This window comes from Ranitomeya variabilis, chromosome 5 (assembly GCF_051348905.1).
Source record: "Ranitomeya variabilis isolate aRanVar5 chromosome 5, aRanVar5.hap1, whole genome shotgun sequence".
NCBI classification, from domain to species: Eukaryota; Metazoa; Chordata; class Amphibia; order Anura; family Dendrobatidae; genus Ranitomeya; species Ranitomeya variabilis.
The window spans coordinates 58,962,600-58,985,138 of record NC_135236.1 but is presented as its reverse complement, the minus strand read 5'-3'; the positions used below and the strand labels follow the sequence as shown (position 1 = coordinate 58,985,138).

Here is a 22,539-nt window from a genome sequence, read left to right as displayed (position 1 = left end):
AAAAGTGGAATAACACGCGATCAAAAAGACAGATATAAATAACCATGGTACCGCTGAAAGCGACATCTTGTCCCGCAAATAACGAGCCGCCATACAGCATGATCAGCAAAAAAATAAAAAAGTTATAGTCCTGAGAATAAAGCGATGCCAAAATAATTATTTTTTCCATAAAATAGTTTTTATCGTATAAAAGCGCCAAAACATAAAAAAATGATATAAATGAGGTATCGCTGTAATCGTACTGACCCGAAGAATAAAACTGCTTTATCAATTTTACCAAACGCGGAACAGTATAAACGCCTCTCCCAAAAGAAATTCATGAATAGCTGGTTTTTGGTCATTCTGCCTCACAAAAATCGGAATAAAAAGCGATCAAAAAATGTGACGTGCCCAAAAAGTTACCAATAAAAACGACAACTCGTCCCGCAAAAAACAAGACCTCACATGACTCTGTGGACCAAAATATGGAAAATTTATAGCTCTCAAAATGTGGTAACGCAAAAAATATTTTTTGCAATAAAAAGCGTCTTTCAGTGTGTGACGGCTGCCAATCATAAAAATCCGCTAAAAAACTCGCTATAAAAGTAAATCAAACCCCCCTTCATCACCCCCTTAGTTAGGGAAAAATAAAAAGAATGTATTTATTTCCATTTTCCCATTAGGGTTAGGGTTAGGGCTACAGTTAGGGTTGGGGCTAAAGTTAGGGTTAGGGTTGGGGCTAAAGTTACGGTTAGGGTTTAGATTACATTTACGGTTGGGAATAGGGTTGGGATTAGGGTTAGGGGTGTGTCAGGGTTAGAGGTGTGGTTAGGGTTACTGTTGGGATTAGGGTTAGGGGTGTGTTTGGATTAGGGTTTCAGTTATAATTGGGGGGTTTCCACTGTTTCGGCACATCAGGGGCTCTCCAAACGCGACATGGCGTCCGATCTCAATTCCAGCCAATTCTGCGTTGAAAAAGTAAAACAGTGCTCCTTCCCTTCCGAGCTCTCCCGTGTGCCCAAACAGGGGTTTACCCCAACATATGGGGTATCAGCGTACTCAGGACAAATAGGACAACAACCTTTGGGGTCCAATTTCTCCTGTTACCCCTGGGAAAATACAAAACTGGGGGCTAAAAAATAATTTTTGTGGGAAAAAAAAGGATTTTTTATTTTCACGGCTCTGCGTTATAAACTGTAGTGAAACACTTGGGGGTTCAAAGTCCTTACAATACATCTAGATAAGTTCCTTGGGGGGTCTAGTTTTCAAAATGGGGTCACTTGTGCAGGGCTTCTACTGTTTAGGTACATTAGGGGCTCTGCAAACGCAATGTGACGCCTGCAGACCATTCCATCTAAGTCTGCATTCCAAATGGCGCTCCTTCCCTTCCGAGCCCTCCCATGCATCCAAACGGTGGTTCCCCCCACATATGGGGTATCAGCGCACTCAGGACAAACAGGACAACAACTTTTGGGGTCCAATTTCTCCTGCTACCCTCGGGAAAATACAAAACTGGGGGCTAAAAAAATAATTTTTGTGGGAAAAAAATTTTTGTTTTATTTTTACGGCTCTGCATTATTAACTTCTGTGAAGCCCTTGGTGCGTCAAAGCGCTCAAAACACATCTAGATAAGTTCCTTAGGGGGTCTACTTTCCAAAATGGTGTCACTTGTGGGGGGTTTCAATGTTTAGGCACATCAGTGGCTCTCCAAACGCAACATGGCGTCCCATCTCAATTCCTGTCAATTTTGCATTGAAAAGTCAAATGGTGCTACTTCCCTTCCGAGCTCTCCCATGCGCCCAAACAGTGGTTTACCCCCACATATGGGGTATCAGCGTACTCAGGACAAATTGTACAACAACTTTTGGGGTCCAATTTCTTCCCTTACCCTTGGGAAAATATAAAATTGGGGGTGAAAAGATTATTTTTGTGAAAAAATATGATTTTTTATTTTTACGGTTCTGCATTATAAACTTCTGTGAAGCACTTGGTGGGTCAAAGTGCTCACCACACCTCTAGATAAGTTCCTTAGGGGGTCTACTTTCCAAAATGGTGTCACTTGTGGGGGGTTTCAATGTTTACGCACATCAGGGGCTCTCCAAACGCAACATGACGTCCCATCTCAATTCCTGTCAATTTTGCATTGAAAAGTCAAACGGCACTCCTTCCCTTCCGAGGTCTCCCATGCGCCCAAACAGTGGTTTATCCCCACATATGGGGTATCAGCGTACTCAGGACAAATTGTACAACAACTTTTGGGGTCCAATTTCTTCTCTTACCCTTGGGAAAATAAAAAATTGGGGGCGAAAAATAATTTTTGTGAAAAAATATGATTTTTTATTTTTACGGTTCTGCATTATAAACTTCTGTGAAGCACTTGGTGGGTCAAAGTGCTCACCACACCTCTAGATAAGTTCCTTAGGGGGTCTACTTTCCAAAATGGTGTCACTTGTGGGGGGTTTCAATGTTTAGGCACATCAGGGGCTCCCCAAACGCAACATGGCGTCCCATCTCAATTCCAGTCAATTTTGCATTGAAAAGTCAAATGGCGCTCCTTCGCTTCCGAGCTCTGTCATGCACCCAAACAGTGGTTTACCCCCACATATGGGGTATCGGCGTACTCAGGACAAATTGTACAACAACTTTTGCGGTCCATTTTCTCCTGTTACCCTTGGTAAAATAAAACAAATTGGAGCTGAAGTAAATTTTTTGTGAAAAAAAGTTAAATGTTCATTTTTATTTAAACATTCCAAAAATTCCTGTGAAGCACCAGAAGGGTTAATAAACTTCTTGAATATGGTTTTGAGCACCTTGAGGGGTGCAGTTTTTAGAATGGTGTCACACTTGGGTATTTTCTATCATATAGACCCCTCAAAATGACTTCAAATGAGATGTGGTCCCTAAAAAAAAATGGTGTTGTAAAAATGAGAAATTGCTGGTCAACTTTTAACCCTTATAACTCCCTAACAAAAAAAAAATTTGGTTCCAAAATTGTGCTGATGTAAAGTAGACATGTGGGAAATGTTACTTATTAAGTATTTTGTGTGACATATCTCTGTGATTTAAGGGCATAAAAATTCAAAGTTGGAAAATTGCAAAATTTTCAAAATTTTCGCCAAATTTCAATTTTTTTTGCAAATAAACGCAGGTAATATCAAAGAAATTTTACCACTATCATGAAGTACAATATGTCACGAGAAAACCATGTCAGAATCGCCAAGATCCGTTGAAGCGTTCCAGAGTTATAACCTCATAAAGGGACAGTGGTCAGAATTGTAAAAATTGGCCCGGTCATTAACGTGCAAACCACCCTTGGGGGTGAAGGGGTTAATAATTCACAGGTCTACAAAAAAATGTTTTTCAGGTGCCACTGTCAAGGTTTTTTGAATAGATTTAGGGTATTTTGAGGGCAGTGAATAAAAAAATGCCATAATTTTAGCTGAATAGGTTCTAGTTTTTGAGATAGCTCATAAATGCATAAAAACAATGCAACTTGTGTGAGACAAGAAATGCAATAGCTTTTGGTCTTTTGACTCTTTAGCAGTGTCTTCGGTAATGAAATAACCCATATACAGTAATTATTTTGTATTTCAGTATGTAGGCTTGCGATACTATAAAATCGACTTTTTGATGCCACAATTCTACAGTAATTAATTAATTAGCTTTTAAATATCTCAGAAACTAGATGAATTCTGTCATTTTCTTAATCAGAACCATAAACTTAGTATAAAACCATTCAGACATCATTGGCACCATAATCACTCTATACCAGTGATAGGGTGGGCATTAATTGTGATTTCCTTTTTCAATATTTTCTTACCTTTTTTTATTAAAGGGGGCTTGTCTCCAGATCTACAGTAGCCAGGTTTTATTCTTATTTTATTCCCGCTGCTCTCCTGAGTAATATGTTTTTTGTATTTTTATAATTCGCCATACAGTTCCAGAGATATAGTCACTCAATAAGAAAACAGCTGACCGCACCATCCAATTTCAAGCTCCGTGAACACACCGGCTACCAGCAGACGCTGGCCGACCAATCTCGGGTGCTAAGCCCAGAAGACATGCTGACGTAAATCATTCAAGGAAGGAAATGACAGCACTCACCGATCTTCTAAACGGCCATTTCGCGCTACTCAGGCGCTTCAACGGGTTTGTGATGACAAACCCGTTGAAGCGCCTGAGAAGCGCGAAACGGCCGTCGTTCGAGCTTGTACACTCCGTTGTATGTGCACCCCCGAGCCGTGAAGATTTTATGCAATAAAGATTTACCTGCTTAGAAGATCAGTGAGTGCTGCCATTTCCTTCCTTCAATGAGTTCCAGAGATATGTTTTTTTTTAAACAGAGCTAATTTTTATAGTCTTTAGCAAAGGGGTAGTGCTCACAGGGCATTCATGCAGAGTAGCCAAAAGATACGCCCTCAAAGAACCCTGTGAGCCCCGCCCCTATAAAAGCAATCTTTAAATAAGGCCTATATCTCTGAAACCCTATAGCGGATTTAAAAAAAAACAGAAAATGTAATGGCTAGGAGACCAACAGGAATAAGATAAGAGCAAAAACTGTTCACTTTTGGCCTGGTGCTAGGTCTTCTTTAAGAAATGCCTAATTCTTATACAAGTTCATGATGATGTGTGAAATCAGAGCATTATGAAATTTTCAACATGTTATTTCAGATCACAAGATAAATGAAGTGTGTGCGGGTTGTGGATGCGCTATCTCAGACCGATTCCTACTCAGAGTGAATGACAGATCTTGGCACGAGTGCTGCGTTAAGTGTGCAGCCTGCCTACAAACCCTATCTGGGACCTGCTATTATCGGAACCGTCAGCTGTACTGCAAAGAAGACTATGAAAAGTAAGTGAGCATCATTATTAAAGTACTGTTGGTAATGATATTGGAAGGGGGTTACGTGATGTAGTATATTTTCCGGCAACAGTTGGATTTCCATAACTTTTTATTTTACAGAAGTGTGAATAGTAGGACAGTGTGAGGCTTAAGGGGGAAGAAAGGCTTAAAACTAAACATAAGAAGATCATTTTGAAGAAAATTACAGGTGCTTCTCACAAAATTAGAATATCATCAGAAAGTTAATTTATTTCAGTTCTTCAATGCAAAATGTGAAACTCATATATTATATAGAGTCATTACACACAGAGTGATCTATTTCAAGTGTTTATTTCTTTAATTGTTTTTTAATGTTGATGATTATGGCTTACAGCCAATGAAAACCCAAAAGTCATTATCTCAGTAAATTAGAATACTTTATAAAACCAGTTTGAAAAATGATTTTAAAATCCGAAATGTTGGCCTACTGAAATGTATAGCAGTAAGAGAGGAAATGAGGGCACTCACCAATCTTCACGTTTTTTAGTCCTTTATTGCAACACGATCCAGTTAAAACACATGGCCGGGGAAGAGAGGGAGCTGAAGCTCGTGCGAGCAGGCGAGAAACGACAGCTGTTTCGCGCTGTGCTTAGCGCTTCTACAGGTCCTGTAGAAGCGCTAAGCACAGCGCGAAACAGCTGTCGTCTCTCGCCTGCTCGCACGAGCTTCGGCTCCCTCTCTTCCCCAGCCATGTGTTTTAACTGGATCGTGTTGCAATAAAGGACTAAAATACGTGAAGATTGGTGAGTGCCCTCATTTCCTCTCTTACTGCTATACATTTATGGACACATTTTTTCATTGAGGCGCACCACCAAGTCACGACTGTATGGTTTGACCGTCTAATATCTGCACAGCGCACCTTGATTAGAGTCTATGAGAAGTTGCAAAGACAGATACAGTGCCGCTCTTCTGTTTTTTCTTTTTTGATTTTGGACATTTTACTACTGAAATGTATGTTCACTAAATGCACTCAATACTTGATCGGGGCTCTTTTTGCGTCAATTACTGCATCAATGTGGCGTGGCATGGAGGCGATCAGCCTGTGGCACTGCTGAGGGGTTATGGAAGCCCAGGTTGCTTTGATAGCAGCCTTCAGCACATCTGCATTGTTGGGTCTGGTGTCTCTCATCTCCCTCTTGACAGTACCTCATTGATTATGGTGTTAAGGTCAGTGATATTGTTGTTTCTAAACCAGATATTGGTACTTTTGGCAGTGTGGACAGGTCCAATTCCTTTTTCCCTCAGCAGAGGGAAGCATGATGTGCTCTAAACTCTCCTGGTAGACGGCTGCGGTTACTTTGGTTTTGAGAAAGCACAGTGGACCTACACCAGCACCCCAAACCATCACTGATTGTGGAAACTTCACTCTAGACCTCAAGCAACTTGGATTGTGGCCTCTCCACTCTTCCTCCAGACTCTGGGACCTTGATTTCCCAATGAAATGCAAAATTTACTTTCACCTGAAAACAACACATTGGACCACTAAGCAATAGTCCAGTTCTTTTTCTCAATATAAAAAAGAATGTCTAAAATATTTGTGCTAAAAATTCAGTTAAAAGCATAAATACATGAAACACCGTCTCAACTCCACATTGATAGCCCGATGGATGTTAATATATGATTACCTCGATCCTTTAGACTGTATTCAAATGTTGCCTGTTGCGTCCGGAAAGGTCCTTATAATGTACAATGTATAGCATATGTCTGGCTTCTTGTTTACGTTTTTTGTCACAATAATGCCAAATACCGGAAAATAATAGGTCGTAAATAGTAGTACAGAGGACGCCGTCCCGGCCGGTGACTGGCGTACCCCTTTGAAATTCCAAATCTGCCATGCACTGACAGTAGTGGCTCAGTCTGAAAAACAGAGCCGGCAAGGTACAGGACCTTGCGTGACGTCACTGACACGTGATCACTTCACGTGACCGGCTACAGAGTGCACACAGGACCATGCTATCCTATGCATTTCGGAATCACTGATTCCTTCCTCAGGGATGGTTCTGTGTGCATAGTGCGTGCCTTTTATATCATGCCGGGTCTGTTGTTATTCTCTTATTAATTGAAGGCGAACAGTTCTATTTCGCTATTTAGACCATTAGATGCCAAGGTGTTCATCTCAAATATACATTTGGTTTCTTCCCGCGACATTTGATGAATAAAGTTGCCCCCACGCCAATCTTTTTTAACTATTTTGAGCCCGGTAACCATGATATCCTTTAATGAACCCCCATGGTATTTTACAAAATGTTGGGATAGAGGATGTCCCATGAACTTTTTGCTAATGTTGCGCAAATGTTCTCTGATTCTCACATACATTGGACGTATAGTCCGGCCTATATATATTTTCCCGCAGGGACACGTTAAGCTATATTATACCTGGAACAGGTGATAAAATCTTTAATATTAATCACTGATGATTGATTTGAGTTTGAAGTCTGTTTTTTAGTACCAAATTTTTTTACGTGGTAAGCATTTTTTACAAGGAAAAAACCATTAGGACATTGTGATAAGAGGGAATTTGTTATCTTCAGAGGTCTACAGATCGTGGGAGCTATTATATTTCCCAAGTTGTTTGCCTTTTTATAAACAAATCTTGGACGCATTGGTAATAGTTCTCCAATTACCTTGTCCTCCTTGAGAATATTCCAATGTTTATTGACAATCTTGTTTAGCAATTTACTGTTGGAATTATACTGTGTTATAATTGGGATTTCATAATTTTCCCATTCTTCCCTACTGTTCTCTTTTTTTATAAAAAATACAAAAAAAGAGAACAGTAGGGAAAACATTTGAATACAGTCTAAAGGATCGAGGTGATCATATAGTAACATCCATCGGGCTATCAATGTGGAGTTGAGACGGTGTTTCATGTATTTATGCTTTTAACTGAATTTTTAGCACAAATATTTTAGATATTCTTTTTTATATTGTTTATTTTTTGGACGAATAGAGTGGTTTTGTCCTTATATTTGCTGCAATTAACTTCAGGTGTGAGTGCATCGCCTTCTGGTTCATTTTATATTTGCAGTTCTTTTTCTCCTTGGCCCAGGTAAGACGCTTCTTGGGTTGTCTATTGGTCATGAGTGGTGTGACACAAGGAATGTGACACTTGTAGCCCATGTCCTGGATACGTCTGTGTGTGGCGGCTCTTGAAGCAATGACTCCAGCAGCAGTCCACTCCTTGTGAATCTCCCCCAAATTTTTGAATGGCCTTTTCTTAAGAATCCTTCCCAGGCTGCTGTTATCCCGATTGCTTGTGCACCTTTTTCTACCACACTTTTTCCATCCACTCAACTTTCCATTACTATGCTTGGATACAGCACTCTGAACAGCCGGCTTGTTTAGCAAAGACCTTTTGTGGCTTCCCCTCCTTGTGGAGTGTGTCAATGACTGCCTTCTGGACATCGGTCAAGTCAGCAGTCTTCCTTATGATTGTGGAGCCTAAGGAAACAGACTAAAGGACCTTTATTAAACAGTTAGGAAGCCTCTGCAGGTGTTTTTTGTTAATTATTCTAATTTACTGAGGTAATATCGTTTTGGTTTTCATTGGCTCTAAGCCATAATCATCAACATTAACAGAAATAAACATTTGAAATATATCACTCTGTTTGTAATAACTTTATATGTGAGTTTCACTTTTTGCATTGAAGAACAGAAATAAATTAACTTGTTGATGATATTCTAATTTTGTGAGAAGCACCTGTATATATACAAATTGAGAGACTCACATTGCAGAAAATATAGAAGTCTACTTTTCAGGAGAAGATATAAAAAAATCATCACCGGGTGTTTTGCAGTCCTAAAACTGAAGTTGAATGAAAGTTTGTGGGATGAGAAAGAAATAAGATAAACTAACAGCTGCGCCAGTGTCCTTACAAGTGAGATATAATGTGGGGTGATGAAAAGCTTTAATCCCACACATGGAGGCCGATCCTCACCCCCTGTCCCAGGCCACAGACTTCCCTTGGCACCTGATTTAAGGCATAAGATCCGTGCCCAGACTGCATCTTATCACAGAAGAATAGGGGTGGGATTGACAGAAACCATTTGATCGTCTAACCCTCCTCCGCAGCCAAGTAATCTGAATGTCTTTCTTTTGCCAAATAAAAAAAATAGACTTTAATGCATATTAAGTGTAATCCTATTTTCCATGTAGCTTATTTTTAGTTTTTTACACGGGAAAAAAATTTAGAAATAGATGTTATTAGTGTTTATTGAAGTGAATTATTGTGGTGATCATTTCCTTGAGTTTTAGCTTTGTGGCCAATTAATTTTCATCAGATTATAAATTAGAATTAACATTTACAAGGAAAAGAGAAAAATGTGTCCTTACATATGTAGGATGTAGGCTGCAGTAGATAGATCTGATTCTATAGGAGAACTTTCTAGGCATGCTTCCATTTGGGCAAAGGTCATTGTGAAGGGTGGGGAGGAGGTGAGATGTGACATCACCTATTGTGAATGGTGGATACTGTGTTATCTACCATATATAGAGGTGTTATCAGTCATTGTACAGGAGGAGGAGGTGAGCTGTGACATCACCTATTGTGAATGGTGGATACTGTGTTATCTACTGTATATAGAGGTGTTATCAGCCATTGTAGAGGAAGAGGTGAGCTATGACATCACTTATTGTGAATAGTGGATCCTATGTAATCTACTGCATATAGAGGTATCAGTAATTGTAGAGGAGGAGGAGGTGAGCTGTGATATCGCCTGTTATGAATGGTACATCCTGTTGTAACTATTTAGTGTGTCTGGGATGCAGTTACTGATGGCTCAGCTGTCCAATCTTTTACTGGGGCATGCTGAAGCTGTCAGTACTTTGATTGACAGCTCACTGTCCAGTCTGGTGCAGGAGCATGATAAGCTGTCGATGTTTTAATTGACAACTCTGCCATCCAATCTGAGACAGGGAGGGGCTGTCTCCAGGTGTTCATTGTCCCTGGCTACTTATCTGAGCTGTTTGGCCCAGACATCTGCCAGATGTAGTTTCAGCTAAGTGCGGTTGGTTTTCTCTGTGCCTAGTTTGTGCTTGATGATCTTTCATTGCCTGACCTTGGACCTCATGCTTACCCTCGGTCTGTTCAACCCCTTTGATCTGATCCACTATCCTCCTGGTATTGTCCTCAGACCACTACCTGACTACGACTTTGTCTCCTCCCTGTTTATGACGTACCCTGCTTGCTTTTGACCTCAGATTTCTTGATTATCCCGACTCAGATTACGTCTGGCCTATACATTTTTCATTTTCACCTTTATGGATCCTGTTCACATTCATAGCGATCAGGTGGCGAATTTGATGCAGATGACTCAGGATCTGGCTAAATCTATAGTCATCACACTATCAGTTGCAGGGTCATATAATTAGTGTTATGTATAAGGTGCAATTTTATCATACGTGCCCAAAACTCTGACTATCTAGCGTCCATGTGCTTGTCTTTCTAAAAAATTTTAATCTGCGGAAAGAAATTATTATGTTAGGAAAGATTCCATCTTGAGTGGTCATCCTGGGGTTACTGCTAAATTTAAAGCTATTGCAAGACTTTTTTGGTGGCCGTCCATGCATACTGATATTAAAGATTATGTAAGGGATTTGGGAATGCCACTTGTCTCTAAATTCTGGAGGGCTTTTTGTAGTAAACTCGGGGGTGACTTGTCAGTTTCATCTTCTTAACACCCTGAAACCAATGATCAGACTGAGAGGAGAAATCAATCTTTGGAACAAATTGTAAGGTGCTATGTGGCAGCTCAGCTGGAGGACTGGACTTCATTTTTACCTCTTGCTGAGTAAAGTATATTAGCCTACAGGAACCTCAACATTTTTCTGTAATTATAGTTTTCACCCCCCATTTTGGTGAATCTTCTGTCACAGTTCCACTTCTCAGTGTGTCTGGGATGCAGTTACTGGCAGCTCAGCCATCCAATCTGGTACAGGGGTGTGCTGAAGCTGTCAATATTTTGATTGACAGCTCAGCCATCCAGTCTGTTGCAGGGGAGTGCTGAACTGTTAGTGTGTTGATTAAAAGCTCAGCCGTCCAATCTGAGACTGGAAGGCGCTGTCTGTCTCCAGGTGTTCATTATCCCAGGTGACTGCCAGGCTACTTAACTGAGCTGTTTCTCCCAGACCTCTGCCAGTCATACATTCAGCAGTTTGGTTTGTTCCTCTGCGACTTGTGTTCTGTATGTTGATCTTTTGTTGCCTGATCTTGGACCTCGTTCTGACCATCCATCTGTTTAACCCCTTCTGCTCTGATCTGCCAGCCTCCTGGTATTCTGGCCTCGGACCGTTACCTGACTATGCTTTTGTCTCTTCTTTCTGCTTATCACGTACCCTCCTGGCTTCAGACCTTGGACTCCTTAACTTTCCTGACTCACGGCGTCACATTTTCTAGGATTAATTCTGAATGTCCTGTAGTGGAGGACCCGCCATGCAGAGACTTGGGGATGTTTGGAGGAAGCTAATAAAGAATATTGGGACAGCTCAGATTCGCAAAAAATGGAAGGTCCATAAGACGTTCGGTGGGTCCTGTTTTACAGATTGAGAATAAGGTTGGATTGTCATCTAGGAATATTAAGCTTAAAGTGCCATTAGCAAAGTTGGGTCCAAAGTTTATTGGTCCATATGAGTTATTGTAGGTGGTCAATCCAGTGGCATTCAGATTAAAGCTTCTTCCATTCCATCCTCCACATCCCTAACATGTTCCATAATCCCTATTGAAAAACATTGTCACTTCGGAAGTGTCTCCCTCATCCCCTCCTCTGCTTTCTGTTGATAGTGGCTTGGAGTATGAGGTTCAGAGAATTGTAGATTCTCATAGGGTCTGAAATTCCCTCCAAAACCTCATCCACTGGAGGGGATATGGACCAAAGAAGAGATTCTGGGTCCCAGCTTACGCTGTGAAGGCCGAGCAGTTAGTCTGGGCCTCCCATCTAAAATTTCCTGGGAATCCTAAGGGTCCAGTGGCCCCCGCTAGAAAAGGATACTGTAACAATTCGACCCCTCGGTGTGTCTAGGATAAAGTTACTGATGGCTCAGTTGTCCAATCCGGTGCAGGGGCATGCTGAAGCTGTCAGCAGTTTGATTAACAGCTCAGTGTTCAATCTGGTGCAGTGGTGTGCTGATTTGTGGGTGCTTTAATTGACAGATGTCCAATCTGAGACTAGGAGGTGCTGGACTTTCTCCAGGTGTTCATTGTCCCTGGTGATTGTCTAGAGAAACTATGTCTGGGCTGTTAGTCTCAGACTTCTTCCAGATATAGTTTCAACTAAGTGTGGTTGGTTTTCTCTGTGCTTACTGTTTTGCTTGATGATCTTTCATTGCCTGAGCTTGTATCTAGTTCTGACCCTCTGTCTGTTTAACCCCTTTGTTCTGATCCGCTCTCTTTATGAACTACCCTTCTGGCTTTTGGAACTTAGGCTCCTTGACTATTTTTATTATTATTTATTTATATAGCACCATTAATTCCCCCGGTGCTGTACATGAGAAAGGGGTTACATATAGAGTTATTGATATCATTTACAGTAAACAAATTTACAATGACAGACTGGTACAGAGAGGAGAGGACCCTGACCTTGCGGACTTACATTCTACGGGATAATGTGGAAGAGGCAGACGGTCGGGGTGCAGCAGCTCTGGTGGTGGTGAGGCAGCAGCTCGGGTGGTGGTGAGGCAGCAGAATGGTTATTGGAGGCTGTAGGCTTTCCTGAAGAGATGGGTTTTCAGGTTCCATCTGAAGGATCCGAGGGTGGTGGATAATTGGACATGTTGAGGCGTGGAATTCCAGAGGATAGGGGATATTCGGGAGAAATCTTGGTGGCGGTTGTGTGAGGAACGAATAAGTGTGGTGGAGAATAGGAGGTCTTCAGAAAATTGAAGATTGCGTGAGGGAAGATATTGGGTGATTAGTTCAGAGATATAGGGAGGGGACAGGTTGTGGATGGCTTTGTAGATCAGTGTTAGTAGTTTGAACTGGATTCGTTGGGAAATTGGGAGCCAGTGGAGGGATTTGCAGAGGGGAGAAGCAGGGGAGTAGCGAGGAGAGAGGTAGATTAGGTGGGCAGTAGAGTTGAGGACAGGCTGGAGTGGTGCAAGAGAGTTAGTGGGGAGGCCACAGAGGAGGGTGTTGCAGTAATCGAGGCAGGAGATGATGAGGGCATGCACACAAGTTTTAGTAGACTGAGGGCTGAGGAAGGGATAAATTCTGGCAATATTTTTGAGTTGGAGGCGACAGGAGGTGGCAAGAGTTTGGGCATGCGGTTTGAAGGACAGGGCAGAGTCGAGAGTTACAGATTACAGGTGCGGGAGAGAGTGTGATGCAGTTTACCATAATAGATAGATTGGGATGGGGAGATACGTGAGATGGAGGAAAGATGATGAGCTCGGTTTTGTCTACATTGAGTTTTAGCAAGTGAGAGGTGAAGAAGGATGATATGGCTGGTAGACACTCCGGGATTCTGGACATCTGGGCCAGAGAGGTAGATCAGAGTGTCGTCTGCATACAGGTGGTACTGGAAGCCATAGGACTTTTTGAGTTGTCCTAGGCCAAGGGTATAGATGGAAAAAAGTAGGGGTCCCAGGACATAGCCTTGAGGGACAGCAACAGAGGTAGGGCGGGATGAGGAGGTAGTGTGGAAGTGGGAAACGCTAAATGAGCGGTCAGAAAGGTATGAGGCAATCCAGGACAGGGCAAGGTTTTTGATGCCAAGGGAAGAAAGAATCTGTAGGAGTAGGCAGTGGTCAACTGTGTCGAAGGCAGAGGACAGGTCGAGAAGGAGGAGGATGGAGTAAGTCATTAGTAATTTTTGTCATGGCAGTTTCGGTGGAGTGGTGGGGGTGGAAACCAGATTGGAGGTTGTCAAGGAGAGAGTTATATGAGAGGTGGGAGGAAAGTAGAGCATGGACATGCTGCTCAAGGAGTTTTTAAGCAAACGGGAGCAGTGATATGGGGCGATAACTAGGCATAGCAGTTGGGTCAAGGTTAGTTTTTTGAAGATGGGTGTGATGGTGGCATGTTTGAAGAGGGGAAGATACCAGAAGATAGTGATAGGTTGAAGAGATGGGTTAGGGCTAGAATGAGCATGTTAGTGAGGTTGGGGAGCAGGTGGGAAGGGATGGGGTTAAGTGCACAGGTGGTGAGGTGTGATTTGGAAAGGAGGTGAGTATGCTCTCCTTCAGTGATGTTGGAGAGGGAGGTTATTTGGGAAGTTCAGAGGTCTGGTATATGGAGTGGTTGGGGTGGTGGAACAGTAAAGGTTTGCCTTGTTTGGTTGATCTTATTTTTGAAGTAGGTGGCAAAGTCCTAGGCAGAGGTGAGGGGAGTCAAAGGTGGCAGTGGTGGGTGAAGGAGAGAGTTGAATGTGCTGAACGGGTGTTTTGGGTTGTAGGATAATGAAGATACAAGGTTTGTGAAATTGGTCTATTTAGCAGAGGTGAGGGCTAAGTTGAAGGCAAGTGTAGCTTGTTTGAAAGCAGTGAAAGCAGTGAAGTCGTCTGGCAGGCGTGTTTTCTTCCAGCGCCGCTCCACCACCCCGGATGCTTGTCGAAGTTTGTTAATGAGATTGTTGTGTCAGGGATGCCTATTGATTCGTTGCACTTTGCCATGCATGAGAGCATGAGGGCGACTGAGTCTATGGCTGATGCGAGGGTGGTGTTATAGAAAGCGGTGGCGCTGTTCATGACTATCTTGACTGGCATCACTCCTGAATTATTTACTTTATATAGATATGTTATCAGTTTTTGTACAGGAGAGGGAGAAGGTGAGTTGTGCCATCACCTATTGTGAATGCTGGATCCTGAATTTTCTACTGTATATAGAGTATTTACCAATTATTGTATAGGAGGTGGATGAGATGAGCTGTGAAATTACCTATTGTGAATGTTGGATCCTGTATTATCTACTGTATATAGAGGTTGTCAGGAGGCTGTTGGACACATAGTGGATGGGAGGTAACCTGGAGCAATGCTTTTGTACATATAGGACTAAAAGGGATTAATTGGTCATGACTCATGACAGATTGATTATAAGTAGCTGAAGAGTTGGGGGAGATGGCTACTCACCATATCTTCATTTCTGGGTGTGATTCACTTTGTAAAAAAATGAGGCCTGTTTGTCTCACACAGGGCAGTGTGTGTTGAGGTGGCAGATCTCCTGGATTGTGTGGCTTTGCTAAAAAACTAAGAAGCTGGGCTCTATGTCAAGTGGGCAATCCAGAGCTTTTTTTATTGACTTTTTACTTTGTGTTTCACTTTGTGCCTTACAAAGGCTGTATTTAAGTTTTCCTGTGATGAGGGTTATAAATAAATAAACCAGCCGAACTTTTAAATAAAAATGGTTCTCCTGATACCTCATATCGCTTACGAGTAGCATTGACACAAGATGTTGTCAGTCATTGTACAGGAGGAGGAGGAGGAGGTGAGCTGTGATATCTCCTATTGTGAATGATGGATCCTGTGTTATCTACTGTATATAGAGGTGTTATCAGTCATTGTACAGGAGGAGGAGGAGGTGAGCTGTGACATCACCTATTGTGAATGATGGATCCTTTGTAATCTACGGTATATAGAGATGTTATCAGTCATTGTACAGGAGGAGGAGGAGAGCTGTGACATCACCTATTATGAATGATGGATCCTGTGTTATCTACTGTATATAGAAGTGTTATCAGTTATTGTACAGGAGGAGGAGGTGAGCTGTGACATCACCTATTGTGAATGGTGGATCCTGTGTTATCTACTGTATATAGAGGTGTTATCAGTCATTGTACAGGAGGAGGAGGTGAGCTGTGACATCACCTATTGTGAATGCTGGATCCTGTGTTATCTACTGTATATAGAGGTGTTATCAGTCATGTAATCCTGCCTATGATGATTAATAGATTAATGGAAAATCATTTGTTCAGAACAGGAAGTATGAGTATATTGTTGGGCCTAAGGCACAGCGCAACATTTTTTATTTATTTTTTGCCTATAGACATATGGAATTTTTTTTTTTTAAATGATACGTTTAACATATAACCTGATTTAAACAGTAGATCATTTTCTGATGATACATTCTCTTTATTGGGAACTTTATAAATTATGCTTGACTATCTCCTATAATGCGCATGTGCGGCCAGTGCACTATTCAATACCATATAAAAATAATCAGGACCCTGTGGTAAAATGTTTTTTGCATCCTTGTAATAAGGCTTTAACCATCATACATTTCACTATCTGGAGGTTTTCCGTTTTTTCATTTTTGTTTTTTCCTCCAATTTTTCCAAGAGACCTAACTTTTTTATTTTTCCGTCCCTACAGCCATATGAGGGCTTGTTTTTTGTGGGACAAGTTGTACTTTTGAATGTACTGGAAAAGAGGAAAAATTCCAAGGCGTTGAAATTGAAAAAAAAGTGCATTTCCACAATGTTTTTTCCAAACAGTTTATTTGTTTTTTTATTTACCATGCCCACTATATGGTTAAACTAACCTGGCAATATAATTCCCCAGGAAAGTATGAGTACACAGATACCAAACATGTATAGTTTGTTTTTGGAACACTGATTATACTACCTGGATGTGGTTGAAAGAGGTACCTACCACCAGCTGCCTCCAGATTCCTGAGAAGGTAGGTAGCCAAAAACCACGTGACTGCAAAAGACCAATAGCATGATTTTGTGGCAGCAGGCACTGACGTTTCAGTTTGCACTGTAAGGAGCATACTAAACTCTGAAGATTTCCATTACCGAACTCTGACCCTCTGCTGACCCAAAAGCGCAAGAAAAGTCACTTACAATTTTCTCTAAATCTAATAAATAATCCACAGAAATGTTGTGACTTGTTTGTGGAGTGAAACTGGAACTTGTCAGGCCATTGGGTCACTGGTACATTTGGGAGAAGAAGAATGAAGCATGTGCTGCAAAGAACACTTTCCAGTGAAGCATGGCAATGACTCGGTGAAGGCTACAGTGAAGCATGGCAATGACTAGGTGAAGGCTACATTGAAGCATGGCAATGACTCGGTGAAGGCTACAGTGAAGCATGGCAATGACTCGGTGAAGGCTACAGTGAAGCATGACAATGACTAGGTGAAGGCTACAGTGAAGCATGGCAATGACTCAGTGAATGCTACAGTGAAGCATGGCAATGACTAGGTGAAGGCTACAGTGAAGCATGGCAATGACAAGGTGAAGGCTACAGTGAAGCATGGCAATAGCTTGGTGAAGGCTACAGTGAAGCATGGTGATGGCTCATTGATCTCTACGTGAAACACGGTGGTGGCTCAGTGTTAGAGTGATGGTTACAGTGATGTATGGCAGTGGCTTGGTGATGTCAACAGTGAAGAATGGTGGTTGCTTGGTGATGTTCTTCCACTGCTTTACTTCCTTTTGCATAGGCAACCTGCAGCATGTGGAAGGCAAGATTGATACAATTACATGAATCCTAGGAGAAAACATCATTCGTTCTGTGAGGAACCTGAAGCGTTGTTGTCTTTGGATCATCCATCAGGTCAATGATCACATGCAAGGAGGATCATGGCTTGGTTTGAGCAGAAATCTTGAAAAATTCTGGAGTGGCCATCATGGTCGCCTACCATGAATTCAATTGGTAGGATTCAAAAAGATGGCTGCAGCACAAAACCCCAAGAATATTAGTGACCTGGAGGCCACTGTCCATGTGTAATGGGCTAAAATTCACCAGGAACGCTGCCAGAAGCTGGTGTCTGATTATGGATCACGTTTGCCCGACACAGACAACGGCAGCCCTGGCACACTATGCAAACACGCTTTCTTCAGCTCTGTTCAAGGTGTGCAGAGCGGCAGTGGAGAAAATCTCTCTTATCAAAAGACTTCATTCACTATAAGTTCATGCTCAAAACCTATAACTCTGCCCTTTATCTGGCCAAACAATCCTACTTCACCACCCTCATCACCTCACTAGCCAACAACCCAAAACGACTTTTTGAAACCTTAAACTCCCTCCTGAAACCTAAAGTACAGGCACCCATCACCAATCTCAGTGGTGAGGATCTGGCCACTTACTTCCTAGAAAAAATCAACCACATCCATCAGGATATCTCAGCGCAATCTCCTCAGTGCCTGGATCTCCTTCCCTGCTGCACCTCAAGCTCACTAGACATCTTTGAGCCTGTCTCAGAAGAAGAAGTTTCCAAGCTCCTCGCTTCTGCTCGGCCTACAACCTGCAACAGTGACCCCATTCCTTCACCTCTCCTGCAGTCTCTCTCACCAGTGGTCACCACTCACCTGACTAAAATATTTAACCTCTCTCTTTCTTCAGGTATCTTTCCCTCCTCATTTAAACATGCCATCATAACCCTTTTACATAAAAAGCCATCCCTGGACGAGAACAGCACTGCTAACTACAGACCTGTCTCTAACCTTTCCTTCATCTCTAAACTCCTGGAACGCTTGGTCCACTCCCGTCTAATCCGCTATCTCTCGGATAACTCTCTTCTCGACCCCTTACAATCTGGTTTCCGCTCTTTACACTCCACTGAAACTGCCCTCACTAAAGTCTCTAATGATTTAATAACAGCTAAATCCAAAGGTCATTGCTCTCTGCTGATTCTCCTGGATCTCTCGGCCGCATTTGACACTGTGGATCACCAGCTCCTTCTCACTATGCTCCGCTCCATAGGCCTCAAGGACACAGCCCTCTCCTGGTTCTCTTCCTACCTCTCTGACCGCTCCTTCACTGTATCTATTGCCGGCTCCTCTTCCTCTCCTCGTCCCCTTACTATCGGGGTTCCGCAGGGCTCAGTCCTAGGCCCCCTCCTCTTCTCTCTATACACGGCCCCTATTGGACAAACAATCAGCAGATTTGGGTTCCAGTATCATCTCTATGCTTTTGACAGCCAATTATACACTTCTTCCCCTGTCATCACCCCTACCCTAATTCAAAATACCAAGGATTGTCTGTCTGCTGTCTCTAACATCATGTCCTCCCTCTATCTGAAACTAAATCTCTCCAAAACGGAACTTCTTGTGTTTCTCCCTTCTACTAACCTCACTCTTCCCAACATCGAAATTACCCTGGAGGGTTCAACCATAACTCCCAAGCAGCATGCCCGCTGTCTTGGGGTCATAATCGACACCGATCTTTCCTTTACTCCCTATATCCGATCACTCACTCGCTCTTGTCACCTGCATCTTAAAAACATCTCCAGAATCCGACCTTTTCTCACCTTTGAAACTGCTAAGACTCTTACTATTGCTCTTATTCATTCTCGTCTGGACTACTGCAACTCTCTTCTGATCGGTCTCCCTCTTACCAAACTTTCTCCTCTCCAATCCATCTTGAATGCGGCAGCCAGGGTCATATTTCTGTCCAACCGCTTTACCGATGCCTCCATCTTGTGCCAGTCATTACACTGGCTACCCATTCGCTACAGGGTCCAGTATAAACTCATCTCTCTCACCCACAAAGCTCTCCACAGTTCTGCACCGCCTTATATCTCCTCTCTCATCTCTGTCTATCGCCCTACACGTGCCCTCCGTTCTACAAATGACCTAATGCTAACATCCCCTGTAATCCGAACTTCACACCTCCGTCTCCAAGACTTCTCTCGTGCTGCGCCAGCTCTCTGGAATGCACTTCCCCCAGACGATCAGACTGATACCTAGCCCCGACCTATTCAAGCGCGCTTAACCCATCTCTTCAAACAAGCCTACCATATCAGCCACTCAGTAAACTAACTTTGCCCTGTTCCCTCCTTCCATATATTATTCTGAATCTGCACCCTACTATTCATCTGTCTCCACACCCTCCATGCACATGATAACTGCACTTGATACTTGACTATTGCACTTAAACACACGGGATGATGACCGGATCATGCAGCTTCATATGAAAATCCGTATTTATTATAATTGCCAGACCTGAAATAACAAGCACTTTTCACCTATTGTGTCCCCCCCATTTCCTTGTAGATTGTAAGCTTGCGAGCCAGGACCTCACTCCTAATGTCATTGTTTAAATTGTCTTAACTTGTATAGAATTTGTCTGTACATGTCCCCGCTTAATTGTAAAGTGCTGCGGAATATGTTGGCGCTATATAAATAAAAATTATTATTATTATTATAAAGGGACTCTATTAAATGCTAAAGACGCTTGTCAAAAATGGGTTGAATAACTTTGAGACTGCAGTAGTCAGTAAAAGTGGCATTTTGAGTCGATTTTGGAGAAAATAATTGTGATATTAGTTGTTTTCAGATATTGAAATAGTTTTGCTTGATTGGTTTATTTCAGACAGTGGAAAATTAGGAAATTTTGCTAATAAACCTAATTTCCAATTGAGGTGAGCTGTGTCACAAATAATTTTGGTAGCAGCTATGTTTCACATTTTTGATTACTCATAGAGATCGATGTAGAAGTAATATTCATACACCCATGTGCTTGCTTTAATAATGAAATGTGTCCAATGACTAATTCCTTTTTATCCTATTTCCCTTCCAGCCCGAGCCTTGAATTTAAATATTGCCTTTCCATTGACTTAATTTTTGTTTGACTTCCCAAGTAACCTCTTTCACAGTTTTAATCCTGCATCTTAGAAATGTAATTAAACGGTCCTCATACATGTTTAATATCTTCCCTCTCCTTCTGACTTTATTACAGCTGTAATAAAAGACAATTTTGAGAGCAATCCCATGGGCATTCCTCTTCCCTCATGGTAATAGCTCCTGGCATTTCACCAGAATGCACCTTCACAGGATATTGAGTTTGTCCGAGCTCTTTGTAGAGATGAGGATAAGAATACTTGTTTGTACACAGCCCTCAAATACAGTTGTGCTGCTGATGGGAGCGAACTGAGGATCCCAGATACCCTCTGTACTACAAACACCTTATATTCTCCGTTTGTTACATAGGGATGAGGACTGTTTTACCCTGTTCCTGCCCCTGAAGACAGCGATCGCACTGTGTGTATAGTGTCATGCGATTTTACGTGTAATGTGAATAGTGATGTGCGTCTTATACAACGTGTTATGTTAATGTAAAGTGTTAATGTATAATGTGAGTATTGCATAGCACAGAATTAGATAAGGGATAAGATAAGTACTGCTTAGATAGTAGATGGTTTCGCAATGGTATAGGAAATAGAATAAGAACAATAGGTTTAGTTTGTAGGATAGGAAATGGTTAATAATAGAACTAGCCCAGTGGGTGGGAACTAGTGTTAGTAAAAGGTGGGCACTTCCTGCTAGTGATTCAGAAAGGGAAGTGCAGTGCCAAGGTCAAGTTTTGGTGCGATTGGCTGCTAGGGGCAGCATGTGCCAATCTTTCAAGGAAGTGGGACGCCTTTCTGATTTCCCTTGTGGACATTCCTGTAACGTCTGGAGCTTAGGGCTTGGTCCTAGTACCATGGAGAGGGCTTGGTCTTCTGACATCTCGACATCGGTGGACCAGGAATCATGTGAAGGGCAGGTGGGTTGCTGAAGCGGACAGGAAATCCACAAGGCTGACGGAGTCAGTGGGCTTATTGAGAGTCCAGGATGAATGAGTGGTGGGGCTGAAGAGATACTGTACTATGGAAGAAACGTGAAATGCTATGCCCTATCCCATATGTCACCACCTGATGAACTTGAACTGAACAGTAAACCTTCACCTGTTGTAACGAACTTTGTGTCCCCTGAACTGTGTGCAGCGACTCCTGAGGATAGAAGCCTGGAGGAAACAGAGGCCTAGGGCCTACAAGTGAGTGTGATGCAATACCTGACAGGACACTGGGACTGGGACACCGTTTGTCTGTAAAGTGCCAGAATGTAAACAGACAGCAGCTCGGTCATGACTGCCGCTGTCGCACACTTTACAGTTATATAGTACCAATCAAACCTTTGGACATGCCTCTTCTGCAATGGTTTTGTTTACTCTTATTGGAATGTGCACATTGTAGACTCAGGCTGAAGTCAGCAAAACCACAAGTGAACCCACATGGAAAGAAACATGTATTAATGAAACCTTTTACTCTGGTGATAGCTTTACACCTCCTTGGCATTATCTGAGCAGCTTCATCAATTAGTCATTTGGATTGGCTTCCTACCAACAGGTATGCCTCTTCAAAATTTTATTTGAAGAGTCACTGATGCAAGCACCAGGAAAGGTCAAAGAGCCCCTGCACCTGCTCACTGCAGTACTTTGCCCTGCCCTCAACATGGCAGAGAAGAGCACGATGCCAAATAGTCTCTGTGGATGCATCATCTACACGAAGCACAGAAGGAGGATGGCGATCGTAAGAAGATGGGAGGCGCAGAACCAAAAATGTCGACACCCCTTGTTCCGGACCACCCCGCAGGTGAGTATAATAAAAGTTATTTTCTTTTCTTACAGGTCAGGTTGGGGGCAGACATACAGCATTATAGAATGCTGTATATAATGCCTGAAAAGTGGTGGTCGTATCTCATATCAGCCAAACCTGGTGACTGGTTCGCTTTAAATTATGCTGCCATTAATTGACAGCAGCACCAATCGCTGCTGTTAAAAGCAGGCGCAATTTGTAAAATGCAACCTGCACATGACATGTATGAAGCAGACACAACTTTTTAATATAGAGCAGATATTGGCAAGTCTGATGATTGTGGTGGCCAACTGGAAAAGGGGAAATGATAACTTGTTGTAACCTGAATACCTCTTTAAACACAAGATCAAAATTTTACATGGAATACATTTTAGGCACATTTTGCCA

General features: G+C 42.3%; 1 protein-coding gene across 2 annotated transcripts in view; it reads left to right on the top strand.

Moving 5' to 3' along the window:
• Positions 1-22,539, top strand: part of LOC143774464 (LIM homeobox transcription factor 1-alpha-like) — a 209,521-nt gene that overhangs the window by 15,830 nt on the left and 171,152 nt on the right. For both annotated transcript variants that reach the window (XM_077262080.1, XM_077262079.1), the window contains exon 3: positions 4,651-4,831. In XM_077262080.1, the coding sequence (XP_077118195.1) occupies positions 4,651-4,831 (181 nt within the window). The remainder of the gene's footprint in view (positions 1-4,650; positions 4,832-22,539) is intronic.